The sequence below is a fragment of the Prosopis cineraria genome, unplaced genomic scaffold (genome assembly GCF_029017545.1).
Source record: "Prosopis cineraria cultivar Desert tree isolate PC_DT_omini unplaced genomic scaffold, ASM2901754v1 PC11, whole genome shotgun sequence".
Classification (NCBI taxonomy): Eukaryota; Viridiplantae; Streptophyta; class Magnoliopsida; order Fabales; family Fabaceae; genus Prosopis; species Prosopis cineraria.
The window spans coordinates 10,562,301-10,574,739 of NW_026555342.1; the positions used below are offsets into that span (position 1 = coordinate 10,562,301).

The window sequence follows — 12,439 nt, forward strand, 5'->3', positions numbered from 1 at the left end:
TAATAATAATAATAATAATAATAATGTTAATAATAATGATAATAATAAAATTCATAATAATTTCCAACAATAAGGAAAAAATTATTTCTGTTATAGTTCAAATGATTTAAATTTATAACTTTAACAAAAACAGCACTCAACAAACTTCAATAGTATTGCATTACAATAATAATTTAGAAAAAAATTAATAAATTTTCATACAATCATCCCCTTAACATCAATCACACTTGAAGTATTTATCAAAAATAAATTAATTATAATTATAATAAATAAATTAATTGGACTGGAACAGACTAAGTGATTCGGATGCCTAGTCTTTTGTCCATTTTAATCTGAAAAAATAGTCTAGTCTTTTTAATTTTTTTATTCTAAAAAATCAATATTTATACAGACCAAACAAGACTAGAACTATTTCGAGTTAAATTAAATTAGATAAGATTAGAGGATTTTTACACAACCCTACTCAATGACTATCGTCTGACATGATAACAAGGGACCCAGCACGTCCCCTCTAAGGTGGATTATTCGTTTGTTTATTTACTATTTTTAGTTTTGTAAAAATGAATCAATTATTATGGTCAAAAAAATCAATTCTATTTTATATGAATACTTTTTATGCATTTTAATTGTACGCAACTTATTATATGAGAATCGGGGTCCACTTTTCCGTTGAAAGGACAGGTTTGCTGGGCTCATTGTTGATTTTTCTTAAACATTACTACTCGAGTACGACTATCCCTCCATCTCATATTGTCGACAATCTTCTTCTTTTTAAACCCAAGCCATTATCGACGTCTTATTCTAATCCTACATATTTCAGCCAAAAAAGAAAACGATAACTCATTCTAAATATGATTCCAATCATGAGACAGGTTAAATAGTGGCAAAATTTATATATTCTCTCTTACGATCATATTCTTTTTTATATGATATCAAAAAATTATAATTCTCAATCTCACAAACTAAATTATTCAACTTATTCATGAATATGGTTGATTTATCTCTTCTATACACATGAATCATTATGTATTTTTATTTTTATTTGATTAATCAATTTCATTTCATTATTTTCCAACGAGCAAATGAGACCATAATGTTCTAATTCAGACTTTAGGGCCCTGTTTCTATTTTTTAAGGATCTTGCTCCATCTGATCTTTTGTTTCTATCAAATAATGGGATATAATTGAAATTAATGCAAGAATTGTTTTTTTGAGATGGTTATACTTCAAGATGCATGCGTAAATAGATACGAACTTTACTACAGTGACTGTGGTCTCTAAAAACGCAATTCAGATAGATACAAATATGAAAGTTTTATAAACATTGTATTTAAGTCTTATAAGTCACTCTCCTACTAATTTATTGAAACTCTTGTATTTTTAATTGTCTAAACTGATATTTACAAATATCATTCAACAGAAAATTAGGAGATCTTTTAAGAATGGAAAACAAAAAGGTGTTATTTTGTCATGAAGGAAAAACATTGGAGATAGAAATTGGAAACTTTACCTTCTCTTTTGATAAGTTTTATTCTATTGGGTTTGGTGAGGTGGTCAGCACAAAGATAAAAAAGATGGCTTAAAGCTTTAACAAAGGCGCACGCCATGGGTCACCAACCGCATCGATGGCTATTCGCTATTGCCACCTCATGATAACGATGTTCGTGTTGCCTAATATGTTTGACGGAGTGGGTGTGTGTGATATATTTAACTTGATATGTTTTTCTGATACAGCCCAGTTGAAGCAGTAACGTATTTCTTAAAATACATTTAAATAAAAGTATGCTTGGGCAACTAATTCATTGACTTAAAATTTGCCTTCTTTATGTCTACATTAAACTTCAGGCATAAATATTTTATCATTCAGTATTCAAATTTAAAATTTTTAGGGGTTTTGAGAAAAAAATACCACTAAAGTACTTCGGCCAGATGTCCGTTGAGTATGAAGGTGATTATTTATAGAGTAAAGATGCATCATTGCTCTTGAAGTATTCTCTAAATAGCACCCATCATTTTAAAAACAATTTTATCCTTAAAGTAATTAAATTAGAACATTTTGACTATTGCCATCAAATTTAACATTAGAAATATTAATTAGGATTTCAATGTTGATTGTTAAGAAATTCAACAAGAAGGAAAAAAAAAACTCTACTTTTATTATTTCAAGAGCAAAATTATTCTAACCAATATTTTAGGATGTTGAGTATTTTTAAGAAATATTTTAAGAGCAAAAATGTACATTTATCTTTATTCATATGAACCAAAATAGGCAAAAATATGGAAAGATTTATAATCAATTTTTCGACATTTTGTATGGAAAAAGCGTAGATGACAATACTACTTGACTTTGGAGATAAGGCTTTTTGGATGCTTTCAATTTTTATGACGGTTTAGTTTGCAAGAAAGAATAAGTATACATAAAACTAAATAAGCTATAATAATACCAACAAAGGTTAGTCTGGCTAGTGAAAATTTAATATATGATTTGCAAAACTATGAAATCAATTTTTTTGTTTTTTTGTTTTTACTTATATAAGGATCTTGTTAGTAGATAACTTAAATATATGTATAAGAACTCTTTGAACCTAAAAACATACCTATACTAGATACAGTCAGTTACGGCCAATGAGTCAGAGCTTCTATGTGTTTGGTAAAATGGTTAGCTCTCTGTCCGCGTTTCATTCACACGAGTCTCCAAAACTATACGGTAAACTATCAACTGAAATATTATTCATCACTTGAGAATTACTTGAAGCAATTTTATGAAAAATATTTCTAGATGTCCGTGAGAGATGACAAGGAAGCTAAATACCTCACCATGGAATCCAACACTTCAATGATTTTTGCCGACCAGTATACAATCCCAATTTGCTTAGGAATGAATGATTCGATGGGGAAATTGAGTTTTGATATGATTGGAAGACGACTGGGGAGCATATAAAGCCGCACACCAAAAAAACCGGGTGGCAATCTGAACACCAGAACCTTAACGTAACCGTGTTGACTAACTGACACGAGTTCATCAAATATATCCAGTAGACCATCTTCTAGGAGGAGCCATGATTGAATCCAGTGAATGTGACAAGCTGCTACCTTTCAACCATTACTCAGGATTTTGTCAGATCCCAACTTCTTTGCATGTACGGAGGGAGAGGTGCAACAAACTCGAGGCTTTCCACATTCCAAAGATCGTGGGAGGAAGATAATTGCACATCTTGCAGAGCCTGGGACACATTCGGCAAGATTACATGCTTACAATGAAGATGCAAACGAGGATGCTTCTCCGAGATACTTCCCTTGTTCATATTGAGACCGAAGGGGAGTGCTTTTTCGTCCTCACTCGAATCTTCTTGGTCTGGCACATCGAAGTGTTTCCACCTCTTATGAGCTTGCCACCCATACTTGTAGTCCCCAACTATTGGCGTTCCTAACACTTCAGCACAGTGGACCCGAAGCTATAGCACCAGCACAAGATAATAAGATTAGATGTTTCTCTCTTGTGTTTTGATAACTAAATGTGAAACCAAGATGAGATGGCTAATGTAAAACCTGGTGTTTTCTCCCAGTAAATGGCAAAAGCTCCAACCATGAGTAACCTGCATGATAAGCGGGGGCAAAAGCGGGCACTGACTCAACCGTGTAAGCTATCATTAGGAGTGCCCAATGCAAATTACCAAGCTAAAGTTAACTGATCGAACTGAAGTTACTGAGCATATGATATTGGTATTGGAGATAACAGGGCTAACTAACTCACATGCGTTGAGGTGCAAGAGAAAGAGAGCAGGGCCGTCAGAACGGAATGTATTGTAGAATAAGGGGTAAGAGTCTAAGAGAATGTAAAAGAAGAATCAATTTGACTTTAATATGTCTACAAAAGTTGTAAGAACTACCAACAGGCGATGGTCCTAGTAAAAGAAGCTATGGTCATTTAACCACGAGATCTCAAGTTCGAGTCCGTGTAAATACAAAAATCACATTTGAAAGAACTATCCTTAGTTCGGCCCCACAATGGTTGAATTTGACTCAGTTAAATAGCTATACTGACAAAAAAAAAAAAAAAGAAATTGTAAGACCTATATAGCTGAACCGTTCACAAGCCAGTGAGTAGTATGGCTATGAACTCCATGCAAAATACACAAGCCCACTATAGTTAGTATGGTTTCATAAGACTCTAGCCTCTCAAGCTAAAGAGCTTGCTCTGCTATTTCTTTTGTTTTGTGCAATTTTTTATCCGTCCGTAACGCCTTACTCTATCAATTCCTATACCCATATCTGCTACAGATAGAAATTTTTGCATATTCTACATAAATAATATCACAATCATCAGGGTGCCATCATTAACCAAATACTTACCGATGTGATCAACCCACAGCAAACTCTAAATAAGGTAAATTGGATTTTAAATTTAAAGTGACCTTCATTACTAACCATGTGATGAGGACCCAATCACTCGATATTCTGTGATTGCATGCTGCGACGATAATTCTGAAGAATTGTCAATGATAGTTATTCTATCAGATTTCCCATTGTCTACCACCACCTGAAACCAAATCAAGGATAGTACATTTCATTGCTATAGAGGTCGAGGAAACTCAATTTTCCACATGATCCAAGTTCTTCAACAAAATAATGAACATATGCAAGGTAGCAAATTCATGCCTAGAGGAATTGGAATTAATTAGTGTGTTAGAACCAACTAGTTGTAAAGCCCAAGCATTCTTGGGATGTCAAGGAATTGGAATTAATTAGTCTCCAGATACAAAGTGAAATTATCGCTTCAATGGTTTGCATGAATGCCTAGAGAATAAACCAAAGATTATCCTAGAGCTTTCACGGAAGTGTTTGGAGGTCATACTCAAGGCCTGGCATGTTTGAGCACACAAGAATGCGTTTCAACTTGGTTCTTCTAGCAGAGGAAATTCATACCTCATTATTTTAAGATAAGATCCACTAAAACCTTAAATCTTAGTCATACGCTGATACTATGTAATGATGTAGTACTACCCCAGGTCCTATATTAAGGAAAATAATTTATTTAAGCAGTGATATTAAATTTGTCAACCACTTGTATTATTTTTTAAGAATTACCCTTAAAATCAACAGGACCCCATTCTCTTGCCAATCTCTTTCCACCTAATTAATTAAGGGCACATTTGTGAAAAAATAATTAACACAATAGACATTTTGAAAAGGGTCTTATATAAAGAACCAAGACAAACTCTCAAAAAAGGTTCTTATAAAAAGGACCAGAGGGAGTAATTTTTATGACATGTCTGACATTAGCATTCTCTAGAATGTAGCCAAACAATATTGATGGATAACCACATCAATGCTAATTGCATTTTTTTTTTAAACATAAAAAGGCGTAAATTTATCAAATGCAGTGATGAACAACCAGAAGATGCGCGCAGAAGTGCAGCAATTTTGTTGGGAATTGGAAAACTTGGATAAATGAGAAATAAGGATATCATCCAACCTTACCCAGTGAAGCGGAAACCAGCCCCCTTGGACGTCTTGGACATCCAATGACCAGTGCTAAGTACCTTCTTTGTAGGATTCTCTTTTTCTTACCAATCTACATATAATTAAGTGCCAGCTGGTCAGGGAAAAAATACGCTTATGCAACTTGAGATTATGACCATAGAAGATCAATGCTCAAAAGGAATCATGGCTATATAAGGCATCTGGTGAAATAGGCAAAAAGAAAAAAAAAATAAAGCATGAAAACTCACTCACATCATCAGATGCCCTGAAAGTTTTCTCCCGGAATATGGAATGCAGAACTATAGCACTTGTGTGTGTCCTTCCCATCACCAAAATGCCTGTACAATCTCTGTCCAGTCTGTGCACCTAATATCCTGCCTAGTTTAAGTATCAATGCAGTAGCTAGTTTTTCCCATTCACAGATATTGTCAGATAGGAAAAAAACAATCCAACTAATCTCATTTATTTGCAAGTTTGGTATTAATGATACAGTTCTCATGATCTTCCACAGAATAATAATAACTAAAAAGCTTTATAATTTTTATTGCTACATTGGTACAACGTTCTCGGATAGGCCTCCTAAGTATTAGAACATTAAAATAATTTCAATCAAATTAGGAAGACCACCCAGGAAAAATATGTTTAATTTATTTTTAAAGGTTGTCCGTGACTGGTAAAGATCTTTTCTGAAATGTATTTTATAAGTGATACCCCTAAAGCATAATACCTTATTTTGTGAGCCCTGATACACAAAACAAGCAATAATTTTGCAGAGGATAAAGCATCATCAAGGGTTTCTGCTTGAGGAAGCATATCACCTCTACCTAATCTAGAGAAAGAAGGCAATTCTATCTTTAAATAGCTTCAGAAAAGAATATGAATCATGGTAAAGACGTCACTCAGAAACTTAATTGTGAACTCACCAGTCGAGGAGATTCTGAGTATTCATAAGTTAAGCATGCTGCAGCTACTTCATCTAAACTTCGGCTGATATTTATGCCACCCTTATTCAACGAGAGATTCACATTTAAGTAATGATCACTGAAGATCAGTATGACAAAGAAAATCAACAAGGAACATCAGATAGTTACCTGAACAGGCATCCCTGAAGGTTTGTTCAGAACAAGAATGGCAGGATCCTGAATTTCGTAAAGCATATAAATTTACATGCTAGGAGCACAATCAATTGAGAATCTCAAATAATGAGAATTAAAGTTGAAAACCTTATACAAAACTAGGCTGTGGATAAAGTTAACTTCAGCAGCAGTGATACCAGATTCATGCTTCTCTTGAGACGTCTCTTTAACACTAACAGGAAGAAAGATCTTATCTCCTAAGTTTAAGGTGTCCTTGGCTGTCACCTTCCATTAATTTTCAAGAATCAGAAGTAAAACCACTCCAAGGTATCCGTTAATATGAAAAAGTGAAAAACCTTCATTCTTTTTTTAAGAACAGAAAAACCTCCATTCTACATATAACAGGAAAAGGGATGAAAAGATGAATATGCACAAAAAGGTCAACTTTTTCACTTTTGCAGAATGACAATTTTATGTAGCAGTTGGGTACCCTTTTTAGTCTCTGTTTATTTTCTTGAGTTTCCATAGTTTTGTTCTCCACAGAAGCAGATTCCCTTCGAACCTGGAGTAAAGCAGTGAACACCGATTGATTAGGCCGGAAAAAAGGCAGGCATTTAAAAAATATTGTGAGCGAGTCTTATCCTGTTAGACATTGGCCATGAGAAACAAATTCAAAGGCTTCAATTTGTTTCCCCCCAAAGTGAAGCATGTACAAATAAATTACTGTGCCCGTGTGCCATAGGGAACAAGGTAATTTTTAATCACAATATGTGCTATACTCATGTTGTATGAGTGCCTGGCAATAACATAGTTCATCGGAGCCTAAAATATTCAATTAAGGATGCAATTACCGTCCATTATCCACGTTCCATATGGAGGATGAAAAATGAGAAAATAAGTAAATAAAACCTCAGAAAGGCTACACCAACTGAGAGTTTTAAAATTGAGCCTTTTACCATTAACATAACCAACACCAGCAAATTGTGGTCTCTCATAGCACCAAAGAAACGAGCAATGGAGTTACCTGTCTAAGACGAAAGAGTTTCTGCACAAGGCTTCGAGGTAGCTCAGGGCAGCACCTCAGAACCCACTTGAGCGCCGTAGTGGAGGACGTAGCAGCAAGGACCTGTTTAACTTCGGACCGGCAACCGGAGAGTGCCTTTCCGAGATCATCGCCGTTAACAGTGGGAGTGAAAGGCGGCAGAGTAAGCCATTTGGCGTCCTTCCTCCGCCCTTTGACTTCGTTTGAGCTATCAAGAATGCTGGAGTAATATTTAGTGTGCCACGATCCGAATCCAGACAAGCGAAGTGTCCCACCGACATCGGCGGTAGAAGAGGATGCCGGCGATAAGAGTTTGATTTTGATGAGACGGAGGAATATGAATTCCCTCATGGAAATGGAATTTGAGTGACCCGGTTAGCCTTGAGGGTTTATCTTGATACAGACTTTCAGTGGCCAGTAGCAGGTTTTACGAATCTCCATTTGCTTTTCCCTTTGGTATGAACTGAGATTTTGGACAGGGTTAAAACGCAAAAATACTGTGTAATTTGATGAGGGGCTTTTGATATATTAATTTTTTGTTTGTAACAATTTCACCGAAAACTTTTAAGAAGCTTTAAATTTTGGCCCACCCAGTAATCCAACCATGGGTTGAGCGTTAAATCCTTACGTTGACCAACAAATTTACGCGTGTTGATTTCTTAGCCGTTAATCAAATTTATGCGTGCTCTTTCTTTCTGACTTCTCCTCCCTCCCTTCTTCCCCCCTGCCCCTTCGTTTCTCACTATCATCTACCTCTTCAATGTGCTCAAGAATCAAACCTATAAAGATCAAAGACACAAGATCTCATTTGCCAAGAGTGTGTTTGATTTGAGAAGAGGGAAAGAATTCGGAGGAAGAAGAAGAATTTTATCTTGTTTGGTTTAAGAAAAATGGAAGAAAAAATAATAATACATGAATAATTTTATCCTCATTTTATTAGTATTGAGATATTAAAAAAATGTATCTATATTTTTTAAATTTATTGCAAAAGGCATATTGATCAAGGTATGCAAATTTTACCTCTCCCTTCCCAATCCCTCAAATTCAAAGTGGAAGATTTTCCTTCCCAATCAATTTTTCAAATCAAGGAGAGTAAGCAAAATCCCTCCCTAACTCTCCTTTTTTCAAGGCAAATAAGGGGAGAGGGCAAAATCCCTCCCCTCCCCCCTCTTCTAACTAAATATCCTCTAAAGTTGGCAGGCTATCACTAGTTTGTTGTCCCTTACTTCTTGTCTCCCCTAAATCTATTCACCCAAGAACATTGGTTCTCTCCAGATCCAATCATTGAAGCTTTCTTCTTTATGGTCTTGTCTTAACATCATTGAAACTCATTGGTTCATAGACTTGTGGTCACTAATTCATTGTCCCTAACTAGTGCCAGGCACAATATCAATCATTAAGGGCTCTTGGACTTTGAGTAGAACTTGGGTTCGTTGTTGTCGCTACTACAAGATGATGAGTTGGGAAACTCATTCCTCCTCTCTTTCATTCAAAGACTCACAAGAATCTAAGTTTTACATGTATTGGTCTCATCGTTAAGTATAAAGGTTATAACATCTTAAATTAGTCTTCCTGTGGTGCAAAGTACAAGTTTGATTGGATTCTTTGGTTGAAAAACACTATGGCTATTTTAACATGCTTATTAATAATAGGATTGTGCCTTTGTATTAGTGAAATTCCAACAAGGTTACTATATCATGAGGAAGTGATGGAGTTAGATATAAGCAAGGGTGTTAGAGATGTGGAAGTGGAAAGAAATAGCTTTTGTGTAAGTTGGCTTGTGCAGCTCTAATGTTGTTTTCGTTATTGGGAATTTGTTTTTTTGGGTTCCTTTTTAGATCTCAGGTAGCATTTTACTCACCTCATTTTACTCATGATTTGGTTTTCTGGGCTCGCATGGCTCTGATATTATTTCTAGCTCTGATATTTGCTCATGATTAAATAAGCACGGACTCATGGCTAATAAACATTGAGGACTAGAACGCAAATGAATTCACAATAGAATGAAGGCGAAGATAGAGGGTTTTGCAGCCGATGAAATTCTCTAGGTTCATAGAACACTCTAGGCTCACAGGCAAAATCAAAAAAGAAGAAGATGAAGAATAAGAAGAAAGAAAAAACAAGGACATATGTAAAATTATGGGTCAAGAGAATTAATGATTAATTGTTTGATTGAATTAACGGGAGGGTATTATTGTATTCTTTTTAAAAGTTTAAGGGTAGCGTTGCTCTAAAAAAAGTTTTTAATTCTATGACATTTTAACTTTTTAACCCTTTTAAAGTTCACATTCATTTTTCTAAGTATAAACTAGGATATTGCTTTTTTTCCCCCGGTTCTATGTTAGAATTATGGGATTCTTACCAATTACTGGCCGTGGCCTTTGTCTAATGGCCGTGGCCCAAAAAGGCTACATTTACGTGACCATGAAGTTCTTTCTTTTCGTGAGAGAATATTTTGAATCTACTTCAATTAAATAATTATATCAGTTCATCAATTTTCCAACCATGCCACTCATAATTTATATATCAATAAAGTATGTGTTCAAATTTTATCACTGATATTGTTAGCCAATAATCTATAAATACACCTATGAATAGCCACTATGAGTTGTGAGGCCTGTCTTCTTCTTCTTCTTCTTCTTCTCCTCCTACTATTATTATTATTATTATTATTATTATTATTATTATAGACACCTAGACATATATCAGTGTCAATAAATAAATATAACCTTTTTACCCAAAAAAAAAAGGATGAAGAACATTGTCTTTTTCTTTTGGGCTTTAAGCCTCATTCTCTTATAAAATCAGAGAAAGAACATTGATGCCAGTCCATCACAGAGCAAAGCTTTTTCAGCTGGTCGGCTATCATATAAAGAATTTATTCAAGAGCTGCTCAAAATTGAGAGGGAGAAATGGAAGACTTATCAGACATTAATAATTAAATCGTTACATGATATTAATAACAAAACCTGTGGAACAAATATGGAAGAAAAAGAAGGAGGGAAACATTGATCTGATCTTTAAATTAAAAGACTAAAACTACATATTAGCATTTATTCCTAACCAGATTCATCAGTGATTTAAAGTTATCTAAACAAATCATACAACAAAAGGACAACAAAGAAGACTCCAAACTGTCACATGAACGCATCTTCAAGATCATTTTTCAGTTCAAAATGGCAGTCATTGAGGTGCTAGCTAGCTAGTGTCCCACACCTGGGCTTGGACCCGAATTGTTAAGCTGTATTAGAATTCTGGCATCTTCAACACTTGCGGGCCAATGGGCTTGATCTCCACCGTGGCTTGGCCCATTATGCTTCATTTCTGCAACATTAATGGAGGTTCTTCTTTCCATCTCCTTCAATGCCCGAGCTTCAACCTCAGAAAGTAAATGAACGTGAAGAAGAAGAAAACACAGAACTAAAACCAGAACACCAACTGGGAAACGCCTTTTGTTCCTTCCCATTCCATCTAGAGAGATCATAATTTTGGAACCAGAGAGAAGTCTATTGTAGGAGTGTACGGTGTTATTAACTAAAGGAATCAACTTTTGTAGTTTATATAAGCGGGAGCGAAGAAGTGGAAGTGCACACTTCAATGAGAAGGAAATTCGCTGAGGAAACGAGTAAATAACGGAAAGAGGTCCTTAGGGTTTGACTAAGTTAGAAATAATGCCAAAATATCAGATTGATATAAAAGTTTGGTCACTTGGTCTACATTCAGAAACATGCAAGGTATGGTGAATATAATATATAGAATTACATGCTTGAATTTCAGCCAACTTAAGTTATACAGAATTTCCTTGTACAATCTTAATCAACAGCTAACACACAATCTATCTATATTTCAATGGACTTTAAAAAAACCGTAGACCTGGTATATTAGTGATTGAAAACGTTGTCTAAGTACATTTATTTGTTAAGAATAATATAAGACATTTTTTGAGGAATTGAATGTTAAAAAATGTAAGATATTTTTAGTCTTTCGAGATATAATTATTGCCTTTTTTCAAAAATGTCTCTATTAATAGTAACTTTATATTTATCAGAGGATGTTTAATAGATATAAATATGAAAAGATGTGGCTAGTTTGAAAGCAGGTAACTATTTTATTGGGGGATAAGATTCAGTTAAAAATGTCTTACATTTTCGAATGGAGGGAGTAGTTTTTAAAAATAATAAATGAAAACAGAAACCAAGCATTACCATGGACTTTATTTTCTATTCACGTGTAAACTAAACAACAAACATTATATATATAAGTAGTTGAAGTGGGAGAATTATTTTAGACTGGCGAGGTTCCCAGGATGCAAGTTGCAGCATGGAAGGGTTAATGGTGAAGGATTTAGTGAGCTGGTAGATTTGTGAGGAGCAACATGGAGAATGGAGATGGCGTACATTAAGTCAAGTCAGAGGTTGATGAAATTAAAGAAGCACGTGTAAATCCAGATTTCTTGCTTAGAAAGGATAGAAATGGGAGGGTTTTGAGCATATTTGTCTAGGGTTTGAACACCGTGAACATGCATTTGTTGACAAATTATAATATGGAGATTAGAACCTGACAAATCAAGCCAGCTGGCTAACACTAAATCTTGTGCTGCTCACCCTTCAATGCTACTTTGTCACCTTCAATTTTTCAACTTTCAAAGCAACATTTCCTTTTGCCTCAAGCTGTATATTAGATTCTTTAAAGAAAGGTCTTCAATCTCCCCTTTCTTCCTTTCTTAACCTACACGACACTTGAGAAATTTGAATCCTATTTACCTATATTAGGAACAGGGAGACTGAAATAGGAGAAGAAAACAAATGGACAACAATAGTAAAAAAAAAAAACACAC

The 12,439-nt window shown here is 34.8% G+C and overlaps 1 protein-coding gene across 1 annotated transcript; it reads right to left on the reverse strand.

The window, feature by feature from the left end:
• Positions 1-2,701: 2,701 nt before the first annotated feature.
• LOC129285258 (RNA pseudouridine synthase 4, mitochondrial) lies at positions 2,702-8,071 on the reverse strand. Its single transcript, XM_054920853.1, has 10 exons — positions 7,585-8,071; positions 7,051-7,122; positions 6,708-6,845; positions 6,576-6,623; positions 6,408-6,488; positions 5,737-5,850; positions 5,477-5,575; positions 4,429-4,540; positions 3,550-3,596; positions 2,702-3,455 (listed from the first exon to the last, which is right to left on the reverse strand). The coding sequence occupies exons 1-10, from the start codon at positions 7,951-7,953 to the stop codon at positions 3,108-3,110; spliced, it is 1,428 nt and encodes a 475-aa protein (XP_054776828.1). The 5' UTR covers positions 7,954-8,071; the 3' UTR covers positions 2,702-3,107.
• Between the last annotated feature and the right edge of the window lie 4,368 nt (positions 8,072-12,439).

Coding starts and splice junctions, on each gene's coding strand:
- LOC129285258 (XM_054920853.1), bottom strand. CDS start 7,953: ATGAGGGAATTCATATTCCTCCGTCTCATCAAAATCAAACTCTTATCG. Junction 6,846..7,050: donor ATAAACAGAGACTAAAAAGG/GTACCCAACTGC, acceptor AATTAATGGAAG/GTGACAGCCAAGGACACCTT. Junction 5,851..6,407: donor ACTCAGAATCTCCTCGACTG/GTGAGTTCACAA, acceptor GCAGGATATTAG/GTGCACAGACTGGACAGAGA.